Here is a 20,657-nt window from a genome sequence, read left to right as displayed (position 1 = left end):
AGAGACAACATGATTAGAGTGCATAAGAAATAGCACTGAAAGGGAAAGAATGGAGGCAAGGAGAACAGATAGGAGGCTATTTTGACAGCCTTGATCAAGGATAATGAATGGTAACATCCAGAATGGACAGGAAAGGATGAATCAGGTTACAGGGCTAAAATCAAAAGGACTTGGCAAATGACTTAGATATTGGGGGAAGAAATAACCCAAACACTTTGTTCTGGGTACAGAGGTCCTGGAGATTGAGCCTTTTCTAATCAGATAGGGCTCTGGGGGCCAGGTGAGAACCAGACATAAATAGCTGCAAGACCAGCTTCCCAACCTGAGCTGGGAGCATTAATCACCTGTGGACTCCTAGTGCCCTCTCCTGGTGAAAGATCGCTCTACACTCTATCACATGGAATAATTAAGAGATTTCCCTCCCCAGAGCACTTCCCACACTTTAGGATCTGTCCTGTCTGGGTGGGCAAGGGGTAGTGGGAAGGGGCTCAGTGCCAGCCAGTACCTGAGACTGAGTGGAACAACATCCTTATATGAACTTCATCAACCTCCTCTATTCCCATGGTGACAGGTGGTCCAAGTAAATCTGGAATGTGGCGTCCATGCTCTACTATAGTGAAAAATTACCCTTGCACCCTGCCCTCCCACTCCCACCCTATCTTGATTAAAACAAAACAAAAAAAACCCTTTCCCCCAAACACAGGCACTCTAGAGGAATCAGGAAAAGTGGCTAAGAAATTAGGTGACCTTGAAGAGTAACCTCTCTGGACCTCAGTTCTCTCATTTATAAAATGGGGGTGACTGTGAGCAGATAGCCTAGTGATAAGCTCTGCCTTCTGAATTATTTTCAACAAGAAATTTTGTTTCTCAGGTCAGAGAAGCCAAAACTTCCAAGGGAGATTATTTTTTCCCTTTCCTCATTTTGGATAATCTCCCGACACACAGTGATGATAATAATGATAGCAGTTATATAACATTTATTATGTCCCAGGCACGAAGCTAATCACTTTAGAGATATTCTCTCATTTGATCCTCACCACAGGCCTGGAAGTGCTATTATGACCCCTATTTTATAGATGAGGAAACCGAGGTAAAAGTTAAGTCACTTATCCAAGATCACCTAGCAAATAAGTGTCTGACACTGGATTTGAACTAAGGGCTTCCTGACTCCTGACCCAGTGCCTGCAGATGTGACAAGGAAACATTTGATGCATACTCCCTCTCCCACTCAGGACAGTGAATGCACCTCTCTGTCTGTGAACTGTAGGTGCTCAGGGGTGAGCAATCAGGGGTTAGCTAGCTATTTCCTTTATGGCACCAGCTTGAAACTAACTCACCTATCCCAACCTCTTGGGAATGATGCTGATGTTCAGCTTTCTCAGGCTTGGAAATACTGGCTACAGGAGAAGGGAGGCTGATGGGGGAGGGAGGGAGGGAGAAGAAACCCCTCTCTGGCTGAGCCTAGCCCCCCAGGAAGTCCCTGTTCCTCCACACTCAAGATCTGGGTTAGAAAGAGGGAATGGGTCGGGCTTCCTAATGGCACATCACCAAGCTCCTTTCCAAGGACACAAAGGGGTGGGAGCAGTTCAGTTCTCTGGTTCCACGGCCCATTCAGCCAACCACTGCTGGCATCTGGCCCGCTGTTCCTCCGATTCTTTGGCGCTGGTCTCCTGAGTGACCACATTTGGGCCAACCTTGGGCAGAGGTGAAGTGTCCTCAGGGGGTGGGTCCATTGCAGCCTTCAGGGTCTGGATGACTTCTTCCAGGGAGTGGACAAGCTGCTGGGGCTGCCAGTTAGCATCCAGCGTGGGCACAAAGGGGTCGGGCGTGCTCACCTCAATGAGCTCCCCGCTCGTGGGGATGCGGAGGTAGAAGGCGTGCAGCATCATACGGAATGGGCGGCTATCCTTCTTGAAGCTGTAGGTGAAGTCGCCCACAATGGGGTACCCACTGCTGCTGCAGTGTACTCGCAGCTGATGCGTCCGGCCTTCGGGAGAACACAGCATCAAGAACACCTCTGGCCCAGAGCCAGCCCTCCCTCTGGAACTGGCCCTTTCTGAAATCATCCTCCCTCTCGCTGCCTTAGGATCACTGCATTTTGCCCTGGAAGACCTGGGAGGAAATCTAGACCCATTCTCTTACCTCTTTACAGAAAAGGAAAGTGGCTTGCCCCAAATCACAAAGGCCTATGATTTGTCCTGAAATCTCCTCCTTCAGATTACGGTTTTATCTGTACATTTTTGCAGACAGGGGCCGTCATCTGCCTTCATCCCTTTACTGAGATGCTAACCCATCTTTCCTAATTGGAGAAGTCTTTTAGTCTGACTCATAGGATTTCAAGTTGGAAAAGAATATGAGCCGAATGAGTCTGGGCCCTTTTCTTTTACAGATAAGGAAACAAACTGAAACCTTAAAGAGACTGAGTGATTTTTTTTTTTTTTTTTTTTGCCAGTCACACAGCTAGTAAATGTCCAAAGTAGAATTTGAACCCCGGCCTTCCAGGCTCTACTTCTGGACTCTATTCATCACATCACTTACCTGTCTCTTAATGAAAGATCACATTTCTATAGCTTAATAGTTAAACTTAAATAGTTAAATTAAAACTTAAAAACAAAGAGTTGGGAAGTAGGAAGTGAAGGTATCATTGTTTACATTTACAGGGTCTTTGAGGGGCAGGGCACACACCTGACAGGTGGAGCCAGAGCTGGGGCAAGTCCAGGGCTTTTCTTAAGGCATCTCACAGCTCAAGTTTTCTGGGGCTTGGGGTCAGTGATGGGTACTTGAAACTCCTTTTCTCCAACCTCCACCTAAATAGGATGGGAAGCAATCATTCCCAGATCAAAAGAACTCTTCGCTTTCCTTTTATTACTCTCACTTCCTCTGCTCATATTTTATCCTTTACCACTCTCCAGACTTGCAGGCTCCAAATTTTTTGAAAATATATCCCTATGAGCAAAAATTTTTTTAGTACACATCCCCAATATTTTTTTGTTTATTCATAAATGAGATATATGCACCACCATAATAATGATAACATTATAAAACTTAAGCAAAAAAAATGGACACTTTAAAAGGGATGTGGTAAAAACGAAATAGTATTTGATCCTAGAGTCAATAGGAAGTCATTAGAATTTATGGAGTACTATGGTCAGATGGTGCTTTTAGGAGAATCAGTTTTCAGTTTGGCAGCCGAAGGGAGGAGGCATTGGAGAAGGGAGGGACTTGAGGCAGGGCAGAAAACTTAGAAAGCTATGGAAATGTCCCTAAAGGTAACGAAGGCCTGAACTAGACTGGTGGCTGTGTAAGTACAGAAAAGGGGACAGAAAAGGAGATGTGGTTGGGATAGAAATGGCAAAATGTATCAAGTGACCCTAAGTAACTGCAAGCATTGTGGTACCTGTCAATGAAAGGGAAGTCTGAAAGAGAGGTGGGATTTGGGGATGAGGCTGTCCCTGCTCAGAGCTCGGGGTATACACCACAACCACAATGTCAGCTGGAAGGAGAAGGGGGTCAGCGTGTGGCAAGGTTGATGAGTTATATGCCCACCCCATTTCCCTCGTGTGGCCATAGGAGGCCATGTTGGGGAAGGTAGGACTGAAGTGATGAATAAGGCTATTAGATTATTTTCATGTGACAAAGCACCTGGTGCTAATTCTCTTCCAGCTGAGATTTACAAGGTGGGTACTATAGAAATTCCTTAGTTCAGATCCTTTCTTTAACACAATTCATTTTTGTAAGCCTGGACAAGTCATTCTGAACCTCAGATTACTTATCTGTGGAATGGATGTAGAAGCATATGAAATAACCTTCCCTTACATAATTGTTGTGGGGATCAAATGAAAATAATGGGGGAAAAGTATTTTATAAGTCTTAAAAATGCTACAAGAGTAAGCTTCAGTAACTTAAAATAGCATTTGGGATCCCATGTATAAATGTCAATTAATAACAATAATATAATCAGTCAAAAAAAAATCTGGTTTTGAATCCTAGCCCTGCCACTTATGCAATTTAGCTACTTCATTTATAACACTAATCTAATCTATAATATGTCTAATTCAAGATTCAAAAGGATGATAAAAGGCTATTACTCACAGCCTGGCAGAGAGGTGATGGATTCAGCGTAGAGAATAAAGTATATTTTTTTTGGATATAACCAATAAGGGAATTTGTTTTGCTCAACTATCCTATTTCTTACATGAGTTTTTCTCCCCTTTTTGCTTCTTTTTTCCCCAATGGAGGAAGAAACAATAAATTTTTCTTATTTAAAAAAAAAAAAAAACTAAGTTAAAAAATAAATTAAAATGAAAAGGTTAGACTAGAAAATGTCAAAGAGACCTTTAAGCTATGAATACCAGTCTCTTAAGTCACCAGGTCTTATTAAGTCTCAATTTTCCAGATATAAGACAATTCCTATTATGGCATAAGACTGAATGAGAGAATATTTGTGAGAGTACTTTATAACTATTCAGGGTTATGGAGATATTAAATTTTCCTAAGTGGGGAAGTTCACTATGCAATCTTGGGGCAGCCCACCACACAAAGTTAATTTCTTCAGAAGCAGTCACCTGTCTCACCTCCTTACTACAAAACATTCAGATGGCTCCCCTGACCTTGGCCAAGTGAACTGTGAGGTAGTGGTTACCTTACCTGTGAGGGGCTGGAGGAGGACCTTGGAGACTGGATCACCATCATACACCCCACGCTCTAGGACTGTTAGTTCTGTCAGGCAAGGTTTGGCATTCTCACAGCCTGGGGAGTAAGAATAGGAAAAGAGAGATTATGGGATGCCCAGCTGCAAATCCTGGCTTAAACAAGAGGATCTGCAGAAAGGCCCTCCTGGATTTCCCATGTTCTTCTCTCACAGACCCATATGAATCCTTGGACTGTCCCTTTCCTTTCAGTAGGCACATTTCCTTAGACAACATGTCTATCTGTTGTGCCCTTAGACCATGGATTCCTTGAGAATGTATTATTGCCTCAGAAGCTGTTCCTGGTTGTTCAATATTGGCTTAATGATAAAGTATGGCCCTAAAATGAAATTCATCCATATAGAATAAAACATAACCTACTCAGACCCTGGTCCTGCTCTGTGGAAGTTTACATTTCAAGGTTATGCAACAAAAAAAATTGTTGTTGTTCATCCTTTGTTCTCAAAAGGGACCAATGACTCCAAGAAGGTAGTATCTTGACTTTCAAGTGAGGGAGGGGTATGCAAAATCACCTGCCTCATTTTCCCCTCCAGAACTATCTGAGTCCAGTGGCAAGACACAGATCAAGACGACTGGTGATGGCTATGGATGCAATGGGAGACCTAGGCCTTTTAAAGCCAAAGCTAAAGCCAAAGTTTGTCTGAGGCAACACCCATTCCATTGTCAAAGCTAGGTGAGAGTTGAGATAAAAGATGGCCTAGTTTGCTTTCACAGAAGAATCCATCAGGGAGGGAAAGACTCTTTTAGCCTGAGAGTTAAGGGCACATTCAGGGCAGTTCAGTGAAAGGAGGCTAAGAAGGTCCAGGCTCCCTACCTTCTGTCCCTTCAATACACATCATGTGGGTCAGGCCTTCTGTAGTATTCTTCCCAATGGCATGGTTGATGGTCATTCTGCTCTCTTGCACATGGCCTCGAACCTTTGGAATAAGAAAGAAATCATGCACCCTGAAAATAGTTCAAAACAATTTACCAAATGCCAATTTAGTACTTATTTCTATAAGAAGGCTCACAAAACAGAACAGGCCCATTTGGACCTAGGAGACCCGGATTCTAATTTTGAACTAAATACTTACTGTGTTGTCCTAAGAAGTTATTTGATTTCTCTACACATGAGTTTGCTCATCTGAAAAATGGGGAAAATATTTACACTACCCAACTTACAGGATTGATGGGAGGAAATTTTTTAAACCCCAAAGTACTAGAGAAATACATATCATCATCATCAAGCTTCCCCTCCTTTAAGGGGCTTTCCCTGACCTCTTTATCCTTATACTAGTCCCTCCAAACTCCTACATCAATTAATTATGGCCATACAAATCAACATCTGATCACAAACTATCTCTTATAGTGTGTTCTATTTCAAATCAGACAATTTATAAAGTGTTTAGCATATTAATGATATAGTTTTGCTGTCTTCTAGGTAATTTATTGTGCAATACATTACTGCACAGTTGTAGATAACTTATGTACTGTAACATCACTTTCAGTTATGTGTAAAGAAAAAAATTAATTAATTACCAAAAGAAAGTGCTTAGCACATGGTAAATGTTATATAAATGCCTCTACTCCCTCCAGCTTGTAGCATATTTTATTTTCCAGCTTCTTAAAGTGTGGATGACCCCAAATGGAGTCTTGTAACTGAATGTGGGGGTTGTGAAATTATGATTTATTATCAGTAAATGTTTGGTTTGTATACCTATTTTATATACTTATATATACACAGGATCATGTAAAAATTTCTTGAGTGAAAACTGGGTCACGAATGGGAAAAGTTGCTCTATTTCACTTATATCTTTGCCTTGTCCTACAATGCCTAACTAAAACCAGTCACACACTAGGCAGAGTAGGTTTGGTGAATGAAAAACTGACCTTTCCAGAATAAATGGGGAATGTGTCCCTCCCTGGGTAATCTCCAGGGAAGGACCCTGTCTCTCTCAAGGGCACTTCATTATTTTCCTTCTCTCAAGATATTGTCAAGAACAAATATCTACTATTTGCAAGGCACTGGGGAAGAATAATTTGCAAATTATCTGATTTGAAATAGAGCACACTATAAGAGATAATTTGTGACCAGGTGTTGAATTGAGTGACAATAATGAATTACTGTAGGAGTTGAAGAGATTGGCGTAAGCTAGAATGGTCAGGGAAGGCCCCTTAGAAGGAGTGAAGATTAAACAGGGTTCATAACAATGACAATAATGAGGATTTTTCTGGATGCATAACATTAATATAAGTAACAGACAATGAGTACCTAAGAGAGGTACCACGTGTTATAAACTCAGATGAGGGGGGAAATCATTTGAGAAAACTTCATAGAAAAAGCACCATTTTTAAAGGACCTTAAGGGCAGGGAGGCAGTCCACCGAGAGAGGCAATGAGGGAGAAACATTCCAGCTGTGGAGTGTCACAGAAACAGGAAGGCAGAGATGAACAAATCATTCATTTTGGCTGGAAAGTGGAGTGGTGAAGGGAAGGAAGCAGGGAAGGGCTTGAATGTCAGGGACCCATGGACCCATGGATCATGGAATGGATGGGGGACCCACTTGAAAGTTTTCAAGCAAAGGAGAAATATGACTAATTTAGGGATTTCCCCCCAAATATCCCAAGTTTACTTTCATAACCTATCAAAGTTATTAGTGTGGGGGATGGCTAAAGTTGTAAGGGCATCTCTGGTAATGGCCATTGAAGGCCCCATAAACTAAGCCACCTCCACCTCCCCTGCACTTCTCACTCCCCCACCTTCCAACCCCCTAAACCTAGCAAGGTACAACCTCACTCTCATACTCCTAGGGTCACATACCAGGGCAAGATAGGCTTTGGTGACCTGCCGTTCCTTGAAGCACTTGTAGGCCCTGCCAGCCGCTGCCTTGTTCAAAGCCACACAAAGCGCTCCACTGGTGGAGAAATCCAGCTGGTGACAGAACCTGGGGGCAGACACAAAACCCGTTGGACATCCCATGGCTCTGGCCAGAGACAGCAGGACAGGGGGAAAATCCTGTACCTGTGGGTCATAGACAGAGAGGGGGAAGGGGAGGAAGAAGTAGGGCAATGTGGTGCTACAGAAATGGTGCCACACTGAAGGACAGGAAATCCACGCCCCTGAACAAAGCACCTTTATTTCTCTCTCTCTCTCTCTCTCTCTCTCTCTCTCTCTCTCTCTCTCTCTCTCTCTCTCTCTCTCTCTCTATTTCATTCATTCATTTATTTATCTATCCATTCATTCAGTCATTTATTTATTTTTGGAACCATGTTTGGAACTAAGAGAGACCTCAGAGGTCATTCAGACCAAAATCTTTATTTTAAAGATGAGGAAACTGAGCCCCAGTCCAAGGTCATAGAGATACTAAGTGTGGAGCAGGGATTGAACATCACATCCTTTGTCTGAATCCCAAAGAGATCATAAAAGAGATACAAGGACCCGTATGTGCAAAAATGTTTGCAGCAGCCCTTTTTGTAGTGGCAAGACATTGGAAACTGAGTGGATGCCCAATAGTTGGAGAATGGCTGAATAAGTTGTGGTATATGAATGCTATGGAATATTGCTGTTCTATAAAGGATGATTTCAGAAAGGCCTGAAGAGACTTACATGAACTGATGCTGAGTGAAATGAGGTAATTCAAGGCAATTCTAATAGATGTGAGATGGCAAAAATGCCATTTGTATCCAGAGAGAGAACTATGGAAACTGAATGTGGATCAAAATACAGTATTTTTATCTTTGTTATTATTGTTTGCTTGGTTTTTTTTCTTGTGTTTTTCCCCCATCTTGATCTGATTTTTTTTTGGTGCAATGTGACAAATAAGGAGATATGTTTAGAAGAAATGCACATGTTTAATCTATATTGGATTGCTTGCTATCTTGGGGAGGGGGAGGGAGAAAGAGGTTGAAAAATTTAGAACAGAAGGTTTTGCAAAGGCAAATGTTGAAAACTATCTTTCCATGTATTTGGAAAAAGAAAATACTGTAAAACTTTATAAAAATATTTTAAAAAGAATAAAAAATAAAAAATAAAATAAAATCCTCCGACTCCAAAGTCCAGAATGCCTTCCACTGCATGGAAAGATTTAGTCACCTGTAAATATTGAGCTACTTCCTTCATAAGGTTGTTTGTTGAGAATTTCAGCTGAGATGGCATGTGTAAAAGAGATGTATAAACCATAAAATGATGCATCAAAATGTAAGTTGCTATAAATTTTATTAGGATAATAAACTAAAAATATTAAATTGAAAGGAACTTCTTCATAGAAGGAAACAGGCCTAGAAAAAGCAGTGAAGTGGCTTGCCCAGGGTCACCAGGCCACATATTTGCCATATAACATTAGGACTAGAGAATCCCAGATATCTTTCCTATCCATGCAAGGGCCCTGCTTTTATCAGCACTTCCATTTCTGATGCTCAGGGAATCCTGGGCCCCACACCTGAAGCCGTAGTAGGTATCAGGATCAGCCAGCTCTGGGAATCGGTGTTTCAGCTGACTCTGCAGGGTCAGGGTCTCATACCACATCTTGCTGTCAATGCGGAGGTCCCAATGCTTGTTGACCACAATGAAGTCTGAACTCTGGTACAGAATGGAGAGGTTCTCTATGCACCCTGGCTCCATGCTGGGCTTGAAGCCTGTCAAACAATAAAACAAAGACCTTGTTCCTCCCAAACTTGTTAATTACCTTCCTTTTACCAAAAGGAGTAATCCTGAGCTGGTTCTATTAATCAATAAGCATTTTCTAAGCACCTATTATATGCCTGACCCTACGATGCTCAGAAGCAGAGACAGTGGGAGAAGTCCCAGGATAACTAACTTGTTGGAGGGTGCTTAAGTTGCAGAAATGAATAACTGAGAGAAAGCTAAATCTGCAGGAGGCTATCAGGAGACGGAGGGACCTACCCAGAAAGAATCTACTTTAAATTTGATTTGAACAAATTTCTAAACTTTCAAAAGGAAATACACAAAGCATCCATTTCTTACAATAAAAAAGAATTCTTTACAGGGTTCTCAGTAGGATGACTTAAGATGGCCCATTCATTCAGGACTACTGAGAATAGAATTTGAGTTAGATAAATTTGCCTCATGCTCACTTTCTGAGAAATGTGTCAATCTTACAAAAAAATTAATATGTGATTTTACTGGTAGGAAACCCCTCCATCATCTTAGAACCCAATCTTTCTTCTTCTTTTTAAATAATAGCTTTTTATTTTTCAAATACATACTCATCTTTGTGAGTTCAAATCCAGCTTAGGACACTTACTAGCTGTGTGATCCTGGGCAAATCACTTAACCCCATTTACAAAATAAGCTAGAGAAAGGAAATATCAAACCATCCCAGTAATCTTTGCCAAGAAAACTCCAAACAAGGTCAGAGAGTTAGATGTGACTACAACAATGGAACTCCACTTTTCCAGAGTGATTTATAGTTTAGAAGATACATCAGCTCTAAGAGGCAAGTATGACTTCTCTGTTATGCACAGAAGGAAAACAGGTATCAGCAGGATAAGTAATTTGCCCAGGGTTATTTAAGAGAATATAATAAGTAAAATGATAAGAGAATAAGAGAAAGAAACAGAATTTAAATCTAAGCTTTCTGAAAACAATTCAAGGGCATCACATGGTTATTTCTATAACACATTATAAAGCCAAAATGAAATGACTTGGCAATTGTCCACACCCGGGTACAAGGAATTAAGAGCAGCCTTTATGTGTTTAACCTATATAGGAATGCTTGCTTTCTTGGGGAAGGGAAAAGAGGGAAAAAAATTTGCAACACAAGATTGAATCTTGAAAACTACCTTTGCATGTATCTAAAAAAATTAAAATACAAGATTGAATCTTGAAAACTACCTTTGCATGTATCTAAAAAATTAAAATACTATTAAAAAATAAAAAAGCAACTTTCACAGACCCATTTATGACATTAAGTGCCTTTTATTTCCTATAAAGGATCTTGTTAAATAGAGCAGCTTTGCCAATTTATAGACAGAAACTAAGGCTCAGAAAAGTCACCAAACTTACTCAAATTACCTGGGGAGTAGACAGCAGAGATGGAAACACAGGTCAAGTGATGGGGTCTTGAAGTCCCATGGGTCATTCAGTAAATCATGTTCTTTCCATGGATCCTCTCACTTCAGGCTGTTGGAAGGGACAAGGAGGTTGGAAGACATTCCAGGTAGGCATCTCTGACTGTGGAAACAGTAAAAACAGTGCTTGCATCAGAATTCTCTGGGGGAGAAACCCAGCATATTAGCTGGAAGCTATTATCTTAGATAATAGGTCACTTAAGGTAGAGTTAATAATTAGTGATCAAACAGGAAAAAACAGTAGTACCACTGCTTTCTAGAAAGGGGTGACAATCAATTGTCTTATGGTGCACTCACTAGCTAGTGATTTCCCCATCAATCAAAAAGCTTCTGTGAAGTTGTTTGTTTATTTAATTATAATTGAATTATACTGAAAATTTTGCTAAATATTGTAGAAGAGTGAGCTGAGGGGTACCAAGGGCAGAGAGAAATAGGGAGGGACAACAAGGTTGGGGAGGAGATGGTGGGGAAGTATCAGGGAGATAACCTGCCAAAGCCACTTCTGTAAGTCAGAAGATCTGACTACCCCAATTGTGCCATTATATTTCTGGATTATTCTGGGCAAGTCACTTACCCTTGGTAAAATGAAGAGTGGATGGCATCCCTTTTCTTACTTCCCTTTGACAAGATCAGATTTATTTTATTTTTTAATAGTACCTTGTTTTTCCAAATATATGCAAAGATAGTTTTCAACATTCATCTTTGCAAAACCTTATGTTCCAAATTTTCCTTCCTCTCTCCCTCTCTCCCCCCCCTCCCCAAGACAGCAAGCAACTGGATATAGGTTAAACATGTGCAATTCTTCTCCCTCTCTCTCTCCCTCCCCCCTTCCCCAAGACAGCAAGCAACTGGATATAGGTTAAACATGTGCAATTCTAAGCATATTTGTCATGCTATGCAAGAAAAATCAGATTGATGGGGGTGCATCTTCTAGGGGAAAGACAGCAGTAATCCTGAGGCCACCCAGACCTTAGGAGTGCAATTGTTCTAACAATCTGTTTGTCAATGATCTTAAAGTCTCCTGGTTTCGGGAATACTGTAATATAGTCCTGGAAACATAGATTAATGTCAGATAATATCTGTTGGTCATGAGACAAATGGTAAGTGCCTACCAGACCACCCCTCAGTTCTACCTCTAAGCCATAAAATTAACATATCAGTGACATGAAGAACTGGATCTTGGCTTTTTCCTATACATTTATCTTCTTGCTCCTGGTTCTTTCCTAAATTCTTTTGGAACTTATCCCGCTTCAATTGGTGTTACAATTACAATAAACTTTACCCCTTGACTCGGAGCTGGGTTCAAGCCTGAAAATTCTTTTGAGACACCTTGCAACACCAGTCTTCGAGCCCAACCTTTTGGGGTCTCTTTTTGAGCTTCAATAATATCAAAAAGGGGAAAAATGAGAAGAAAAAAAACCCAAGAAAATGAACAATAACAAAAAAAGTGCAAATACTATGAACTTTGAACTACATTCAGTCTCCACAGTTCTCCCTCAGGAGGTGGTTGTGATTGGTGCTTGTTGGAATTGCCAAGAAGATCAGATTTGGAGCTGGACAAGATCCACATGGTTACACAGCTGATACATGGCAGAAGCAGGATTCAGGCCCCTATTCTCCATAAGTTGTCACCATGAATCATTAAGGACACAAGTTTAATACAGTTATCTACTTCTCCCCATCTCCTAATTTCCTTTAATCGCTTCCCAGAAACCAAGATAACACTTAGCAAGAACATTAGCTAGGTTTGTGGACTGCTTGGAGAAAAAGACAAATGGCTTTCAGCAATTTACTTAATGGAATAAATGAAGACCTTAATTGAGGCTGAGGGAAATGATGACCCTAATGGAAACTGGGAGGAGTCAGGGCTCCAGGCCAAAATCTCTTGTGATTTTCAGGAAGCAGGCCAGGTCCATAAGCAACCCAATCCAAGTTGGTAGAAGGAGGCACTTAACTGGGGAAAGAGCTCAGCATTGTGCCAGGAGACGCAGGGATAGAAAGTTATGTCTTCATGGAGCTTACATCAGTCAGGGATGGGGCAAATAACCCTGAGCTTATTATAGAGGTGATAACACAACCTGGATGCTGATAATATCTCCTTATTCCTGACCAGTGAAATGGATTTTCTTATCATTATGGGGATGTTCCCCAGGAGGGGATGCTGGACTCACATAGGGCTTTCTACCCCATAGGAAGATCTCCACCCAACTGGAAAACATACAGACGATGACCAGGACAAATTCTCAATGTGCATCTTTACCCCAGTTCTCAGGCCCTCACACTACCTGTAATCACATGTCCCCAGAATTCCACAGCCAGGAGCCATCTGTGAAGAGATGAGATCAGTCCCCAAAACAGGGGTTTCCTGAAGGGCCACTTTAGCATTCACAGGTGATCCCAGAGGTGCAAGCACAGCTAGAACAGAGCCAAATCAGCCCCCCACGGCAAGAAGTAGTTTCTACAAGCTCAGCAGGAGTCAGTGCTTTAAGTCTCCAGAGCAGTTGGGTGCGATTTTTGCTAGGTACTGGCTTGACAGGTGTTGCATGGGGCGTGAGTTTCAGAGGGATTTAACTTCATGGGGTGCAAAAAGCACCTCTGCTTAAGGGCTTTGGCCAGTGCAATAATGTTGCTGAGGTAGAGCCTCTGGCCATGGCTTCTACTTGTTTGCTACAATACCCAACCGGTCTGTACGTTCCCTGTGCTTCTGTGCTGCCTGCAGCATCCCTTCCTTGTTCCAGAGCAAAAGGCACAGGGGAGGGAATAACTGGGGAGAGTGAGAGCCAGTGCTTCCAAAAGGGAGACCTTAACAGGCTGAAGCTTCATAGAGTGAGAAAGGGGATCACAGCTCTGGCAGCCAGGGGACAGAACACTTGAGTCTTTAGGATTGGCAATATCCAACGGAGTTAGGAAGGTCCAAAATTGTCTTTTTGAAGCAGAGGAGAAGAAGTTCTGGGTCGCTATAATCCAAGCAGGATCATGGGAGGCAGTGCCAGAGGAAGTACCCAAAGAACTAAGCAGAGGAACAGCAAAACTGAAGGCAATGGTATCATATTCTCCTGTTCCTAAGTCAGAGAAGAAAAGCAACAGATCTCTATATTGGGGAAGAACTGAGTGGAAAGACAAGGAAAAATGAGGTGGGATGGTTATGCAAAACTTGGGAGAAATGTGAGGAGGTATTAGTAAATCCCTCTGGGAGAAGAGTCCATGTATACTGCTGTCCTTCCTAAGATGACAAAAACATTATGAAAAGAAAGTCAACTAATAGGAAAAGGAGATCTTTAGGAAGAAAATGGCCCCTTGAAAATTAGATTTGGGCAAAGGGAAGCTACTAAGAAACTACTTCTAAGACATTAAGAAATAATAAATAACAAAATACAAAGAATGAAAAAAAGAGAGACTATGAAATATCTCATAAGGAAAAACAACTAATCTGGGGAACAGATCAAGAAGAGAAATCAGAGTTACTTGAAAAGTACTGGACTACTTGAAAGCGATGATCAAAAAGTAATCTTGACAAAAATAATACAAGAAAATTATCTTATATGTTAAAACAGGAGGGGAAAGTAAAAATAGAAAAAATTCATCAATCATTGAAAAAAAAATTAAAGAAAACCTAGAGGACTATAATAGCCAAATTTCAAAAACCCCAGTTCCAGGAGAAAATATTACAAGCAACAAGAAAAAAACTATTCACATACAGGGGAAGCCGCAATTGAAATTACATAAGACCTAGTAGTATTTACATTAAAAGACCACAGTTCTTGGAACACTACATTTCAATTTATTATTTTTCTTTCTTTCTTTTTTATTGAAGTTTTTATTTTCAAAACATGAAAGACTGCTTTTTTCAACGTTGATCCTTGAAAAACTTTGTGTTCTAATTTTTCCTCCCCTTTTCCTGCCCCCTCTCCTAAATGCCATATAATATGTTAAACATGGTAAAAATATGTTAAATCCAAAATAGACATATATATTCACATAATTATCTTAGTTCACAAGAAAAATCAGATCAAAAAATTAAAAGAGAGATAGAGAGAGAAAATAAAATTCAAACAAACCACAACAAAAAAAGTGAAATAACATGTTGTGATCCACCCCCAGTCCCCACAGGCCTCTTTGTGGGTGCAAATGACTCTCTCCATCACGAGTGTAATGGAACTGGCCTCAATCATCTCATTGTTGAAAATGGCCACGTCCATCAGAATTGATCATCATATAGTATTGCTGTTGAAGTGTATAATGATCTCCTGTTCTGCTCATTTCACTCAGCATCAGTTGATTTAAGTCTCTCCAGGCCTCTCTGCATTCCTCCTGCTGGTCATTTCTTACAGAACAATAATATTCCATAACCTTCCTATACCATAATTTACCCAACCATTCTCCAACCGATGGGCATCCATTCATCTTCCAGTTTCTAGCCACTATGAAAAGAGCTGCCTCAGACATTCTGGCACATACAGGTCCCTTCCCCTCCTTTAAGATCTCTTTGGGATACAGACTCAGCAAAGGCACTTCTAGATCAAAGGGTATACTCAGTTGGATAACTCTTTGAGCATAGTTCCAAATCACCCTCCAGAATGGTGGGGATCTATTCACAATTCCACCAACAATGTATTAGTGGGAACACATTTCAGAGTAAAAGACCTGGGATTGGAACCAAAGTTATTAAACCCAGCAATGTTAACCATGATCACAAACAACAACAACAACAACAAAAGAATGTTCAATAAATTGCTAGACTTTCAGGATTTTGTTGCAAAAAGACTTGAACTTAATAGAAAATCTGAATATAAGATCCAAAAAATATAAGGTGAAAGTCAAAGACTAACTACAAGAGGCTTGACATTTTGTTTATTTTTTATATGTAAAACTGTAAACCATATGTCTAAGATTATCATTAGTAATTGGGTAGTTTAAAAAAGAAAGATGAGGATAGAACCGAATATGATGTGATTTTAAAAAGCAAAACCATGTTGGACAGCTAGGTGGCGCAGTGGCTAGCTCACCTGCCCTGAAGTCAGGAGGACCTGAATTCAAATGTGACCTCAGACACTTAACACTCCCTAGCTGTGTGACCCTGGGCAAGTCACTTAACTCCAATTGCCTCAGCAAAAAAAAAAACAAAAAAAAAAAACCTGTAGGAAAAGGTAAAAAGAGTAATTTTCTTTTACAAATGAGATGCAAAAGATGACAGGAACCATATGGAAAAAGAGGGCTGATAGTTTTGAACCCACTCTCCATGGGAATGGATTAAAAAGGATATATATATATATATACACACACACACACACACACACACACACACACACGGGTATAAAGTCTTCTAAGTTCAGAAAGAAATGGTAAGGGAATAGGGAGAGGGGAGATGATAAGGGAGGGATTTTTAGAGATAACCTTTACTCACATCAGATCTGGCTTACAGAGAGAACAACATATACTTTCAGAAGGGAGTAAAAGTCTTCTAAATTTAGAAATAAACAAGAGGGTAAGGGAATAGGATAAAGGTATACAGAAGGATGTAAATTAATGGGAATAGGATAAAGGTATACAGAAGGGTGTAAATTAATGGGAATAGGATAAAGGTATACAGAAGGGTGTAAATTAATGGGAATAGGATAAAGGTATACAGAAGGGTATAAACTAATGGGAATAGGAACAAGTATGTAGATCAAGGGGAATGGGACACAGATGAAACAATATATATATTTGTAAGGCTTAATAAAAGTTTTGTAAATCCAGATAGAAACAAGAAGGCAAGGGGAAAGGAAAGGGGAGAAGAGAAGATTCTGGGGGTAGGAGGAAAAAGCAGCGGGCAGAAGTAAAGCGGAGGCGGCAGGAGGGATACACGCAAACAAAGCACAAATCGGACAAAGAGTTTGTGTAAAGAAGCAGGGAGAAGGATCACGATTTCTGACAAAGTCACACTAACATAGATTTAATCAAAAGAGAAAAGTAGGGAACTACGCTGTCTGTCGGCGGCAGTAATCAATACTGTTTCAGACCACAGTGACCAGTATACGGCTGGGACATCGCTGTGGGGAGGAAACGAGGAGACGGCGGAGTTAGAACACTGCCGAAGGAAAGCACTGTCCGCATTCGGAAGAGCGGAGGATGAGCAGCCGAGAGCCCAGGTGCACGTTAACATGTGTGTGATTACCGATATCTGTGTGTGTCTGTATGTTTGCACTCGGTCACCGCCTCCTTTGGGAGGCGGGGGAGGAAGCGCACAGCGGAGAGCAAATACAAGCCAAAGAAAGGACGGAGCGCTCGGACCCGACGCGGGAGCCAGAGACAGATGTCAGGACTTCCCAAGCCCGGAGAGTGACGGACCCCGTGGGTGTGGGAGGGGCAGCCCCCCGCACCGGGGACGGCGACGCGTGACGGAGGACTCCGCACACCGCTCCCCGCGGCTGGCGGTTTGGGGTTCGGTTTGTCAGGACAGACCCCGGGACTCAGAAGTGAGCTCGGTTAGGGTGTCTGGAAGTAAAATGGAGGTCCCTACTTAGCAAAGTGGTGAGAAAGCAGCGCTCCCGGGCCGCACGCACTCCGCCCGCGCCCCGAGGGTGGCGCCCCGCACGCCCCGGCGGGGCAGCCTGGGAAAGGCAGAGGGCTCCCGCCGGAGAGTCCCGCCAGCAGCGCGGCCCACGGCCCGGATCCTGGTCCCGTTCTCCAACCAAGTGCATTAGAAATGCAGCCAAGCCCCGCCCATCGGGGCTGAGGGACACCGGGGGCCAGAGCCCGGACTGTGCGGCGGGCCGCCTCCTCCCGCACAGCCGGGTCCGCGCCTCCCGGGCTGCACGCAGTGTCCCGAAGGCGCACCGGAAGGGGCAGCTTCCCCGGGAGCAAGTATCCCCCCGCTGCCTGAGGAGAGCCCTTCCCGCTTCCCCCAGCCCCCAGTCCGGGCCCTTCCCCTCTCTAGGAGCGTTGCTTCAGACTCACCCCCGAGTAGCCTTTCCGCAGCGGAGAGAGCCCGCGCCGCCACGCTTCCCGGGGCCGCCGTAGCTTGCACCTCCGTACCCTTCAGTGGTGGCATTGGCTTTCCCACCCCGCCCCCACGGTTAGACAGAGAGCCATGCCGGCCAATGGGAGAGCCTGCAACGCCCCCAGCCGAACGCGGAACGCCGGTTGGCTGCCGCCCGGTGGAACGTTCCCGGAATTCGCCGAGGGCCGCGGTGCGCGCGCACTGCGTCGCACTGGGGAAGCGCGGGTTTTTTCGGACCGGCAGCTTGGCCTCCGGGCGGTCTCCGGTGTTCAGGCTGGGACCCCGCGCCCTTGGGCTGCCGCGGCCCCCGCGGTTTCCAAGGCTGAGTCTGCTGGAGCCGCGATGGAGGACTACGAGCAGGAACTCTACGGCGTCCAAGATGAGTTCGAAGACCAGTTTGCGTCCGAGTTGGAAGTGTTAGCGGAGCTGGAAGGTGGGTGAGACCGAGGGCCGCCCGGGGCCGCACCCCGGCCCCGGCCCCTGTGAGCTGGGAGCATCCTTTGCCTTGGGGCACTCGGAATCCTCCCGGTGCGTCCCTGGGCAGGTAATCTAAGCTGCCTCAGTTTCCATCTGCAAAATGGGGATAATATTAGCACTGTCTATACAAAATTGCTGGGAGCCACTTTACTCAGGGGTAAAAATGACTGTCATCAGCTCGTTTTATTATTGCCAGGGCAGTGTGGCCACAGAGTCAAGAAGACTTCGAATCCTGCCTCCTATATTAGTGGGCAAATTATCTGAACCTCAGTTTCCTCCTCTGTAAAATGGGGATAATAACAGCACCCACTTCACAAGGCGGCTGTAAGCGTCACTATTTCGTGTGGGACCTCGGGCCCAGCAGTCTGTGCTCCCGGCCCGAGGACCGTGTCCGGAGCTTTCTTGGCAAGGATCCTGGCATGGATTGCCATTCCCTTTTCCAGCGCATTGAGGTAAACAGGACGTGAGTGACTGGTCCAAGTTCTCACTGCTCACCAGTTTCTGACCCCGGGTCTTCCTGACTTCCGGCGCAGAGCTCCACCCACTGAGCCACCCCAGCTGGCTCACCCCGCACTGGAGTGGGCATTTAATAAATGTTTCTTGTCTGCTGACTATTCGATCCTTACACCTCTGTGAGGTGAGTGTTGTGATGATCCCATTTTGTAATGGAGAAAAACTGAGGCACAAAATAACTGCCCAGGTCACACAGGATTTAAGTATTTAAGGAGAAATTTGAATTCAGTCTTCTCCACTCCAGGCCCAGTATTCTAACTTAACTGTCTCCACAGATGGGGGAAACGGGAGCCATTTAAGCCGTCACAAGGGAGGGAGGCAGAGACAGGATCTGAATCCAAGTCCTTTACTCCAGAGCCGTGTATGACCACTGCTGGTAGTTTTGTGACCCTCTCCCTGAGCCTTTACTTCTAGCTATGACAGCGGTGCTTTTTTCCTCCAGAAGGCCGCTCTCTCCCGCCCTCCAGAGCCTCACACCCCCAGAAGAACAGGCTGACGTTCGAAGAAGCCATCACGTCTGCGGACGCCATTCCCTCTGTCATCAGCGTCCAGCATCAACAGAATGACATCTCCCCCAGAAAAAACCATAAGGAGGCAGGAGACAGCGGCTCCAAGAAACGGCGCCTGGCTGCTGACCCCAAGGACAAAAGGGAAGAAAAGGACTCCGAGCTTTTATTCTCAGAGGACTATGCGCTCAGTAAGTTGGCCGGGTCGGCCTGCTGCTAGAGAAGGGTTAGAGCCTTCAAGTCGTAGAGCGGCTCACCAAAAACTAAGCACGTCTTAGAACTAACTCGAAACCATAACAAGTCATAGAGAGAGCTCAGAAGTCACTTAGACTGACTCTTCTCGTGAAGCAGAACATCCCTGAAAAGTAGCTGTGCAGACCTCTCCAGGAGCTGTAGAGTCTCTGAGACAGCCCATGCTACTTTTGTATAGAAGAAGAGCTGGCAAACCAGATAGAGCAGCCATCTATTACACAGCCCACAAGCTAAGAATGGTCTTTGCATTTTAAAATACATTAGGACGCTTTATTTAAAAAAAAAAAAAATTATATGTGTGTGTGTGTGTGTGTGTGTGTGTATAAAACAAGACAAGCCGTTCCAATATGTTTGTTGATTCCTAATATATAAACATGTAAACATGGATAACTCAGTGGCCCAATGGGTAGAGTGCTGACCCTGAAGTTAGGAAGAGCTCAGTTCAAATCCAGTCTCAGACACTTTCTAGCCATAAGTCTAAGCTAGTCACTTAACCCTTTTTGCCTCAATTTCTTCATCTGCAAAGTGAGCTTGGAGGAGGAAATGGCAAACCAGTTCAGTATTTTTGCCAGGAAAATCTGACACAATTGAAAATAACTAAACAACAAGAATTTATTAATTTTTTTTTCCTCTACTGCTTCTATAGGGTGACAGGAAAAAAAAAAAATCAAGTCTTCCTAAGCCAATAAGCGTTTTTCGTCTTAATTGCTATCATTTATTTTAACGTAATCCACATTTCCCATTATGTCTCTTGTTCTCCTATGTTCAGAGAATCATCTTTAATAATGATAGCATTTACAGTATGCTTTGAGGTTTGCAAAGTACTATATGATACTTCATAATATCCTTAAAACAACTGGGAGAGGTAGGTGCTATTGTTCCCATTTTATAGATGAAGAAACTGACACAGAGAGGTTAAGTGATTTGTGTGCAGATTTGAACTCGATTCTTCCAAGTCCAGGAATAAACAGTTCAACCAAACTAACTTACAGATCAGAAGTCTATGATATACCATGTTCTTTACCCATTATCCCCCTTGTTGGCTACTTTGTACTTGTTTTTTAGGGTCAAGTTCCAGCAATCTTTTATTATAAATATCTCATAAAAATACAAAAACAAAATGATGTTTTATCCCTGTCAAGTCGAATG

At 43.1% G+C, this 20,657-nt stretch overlaps 2 protein-coding genes across 4 annotated transcripts in view; one reads left to right on the top strand and one right to left on the bottom strand.

The window, feature by feature from the left end:
• Positions 1-962: 962 nt before the first annotated feature.
• RPUSD1 (RNA pseudouridine synthase domain containing 1) lies at positions 963-17,830 on the bottom strand. Of its 3 annotated transcripts, none has more exons than XM_074279726.1 (7): positions 17,718-17,830; positions 10,723-10,881; positions 9,128-9,323; positions 7,510-7,633; positions 5,524-5,626; positions 4,648-4,749; positions 963-1,987 (listed from the first exon to the last, which is right to left on the bottom strand). In XM_074279726.1, the coding sequence occupies exons 2-7, from the start codon at positions 10,787-10,789 to the stop codon at positions 1,587-1,589; spliced, it is 993 nt and encodes a 330-aa protein (XP_074135827.1). In that variant the 5' UTR covers positions 10,790-10,881; positions 17,718-17,830; the 3' UTR covers positions 963-1,586. The 3 variants fall into 3 exon arrangements, with proteins under 3 accessions (XP_074135827.1, XP_074135829.1, XP_074135828.1); XM_074279728.1 differs by having other exon boundaries at positions 10,723-10,830; positions 17,718-17,826; XM_074279727.1 differs by lacking the exon at positions 17,718-17,830 and having other exon boundaries at positions 10,723-11,493.
• A 130-nt stretch (positions 17,831-17,960) lies between these two features.
• Positions 17,961-20,657, top strand: part of CHTF18 (chromosome transmission fidelity factor 18) — a 54,973-nt gene continuing 52,276 nt past the window's right edge. Inside the window, 2 exon segments of the mRNA XM_074279724.1 lie at positions 17,961-18,193; positions 19,193-19,447. Coding sequence (XP_074135825.1) covers positions 18,103-18,193; positions 19,193-19,447 — 346 coding nt within the window. The 5' untranslated portion in view covers positions 17,961-18,102.

Source organism: Sminthopsis crassicaudata, chromosome 1 (assembly GCF_048593235.1).
Source record: "Sminthopsis crassicaudata isolate SCR6 chromosome 1, ASM4859323v1, whole genome shotgun sequence".
NCBI classification, from domain to species: Eukaryota; Metazoa; Chordata; class Mammalia; order Dasyuromorphia; family Dasyuridae; genus Sminthopsis; species Sminthopsis crassicaudata.
This window is presented reverse-complemented; position numbering and strand designations above follow the sequence as displayed.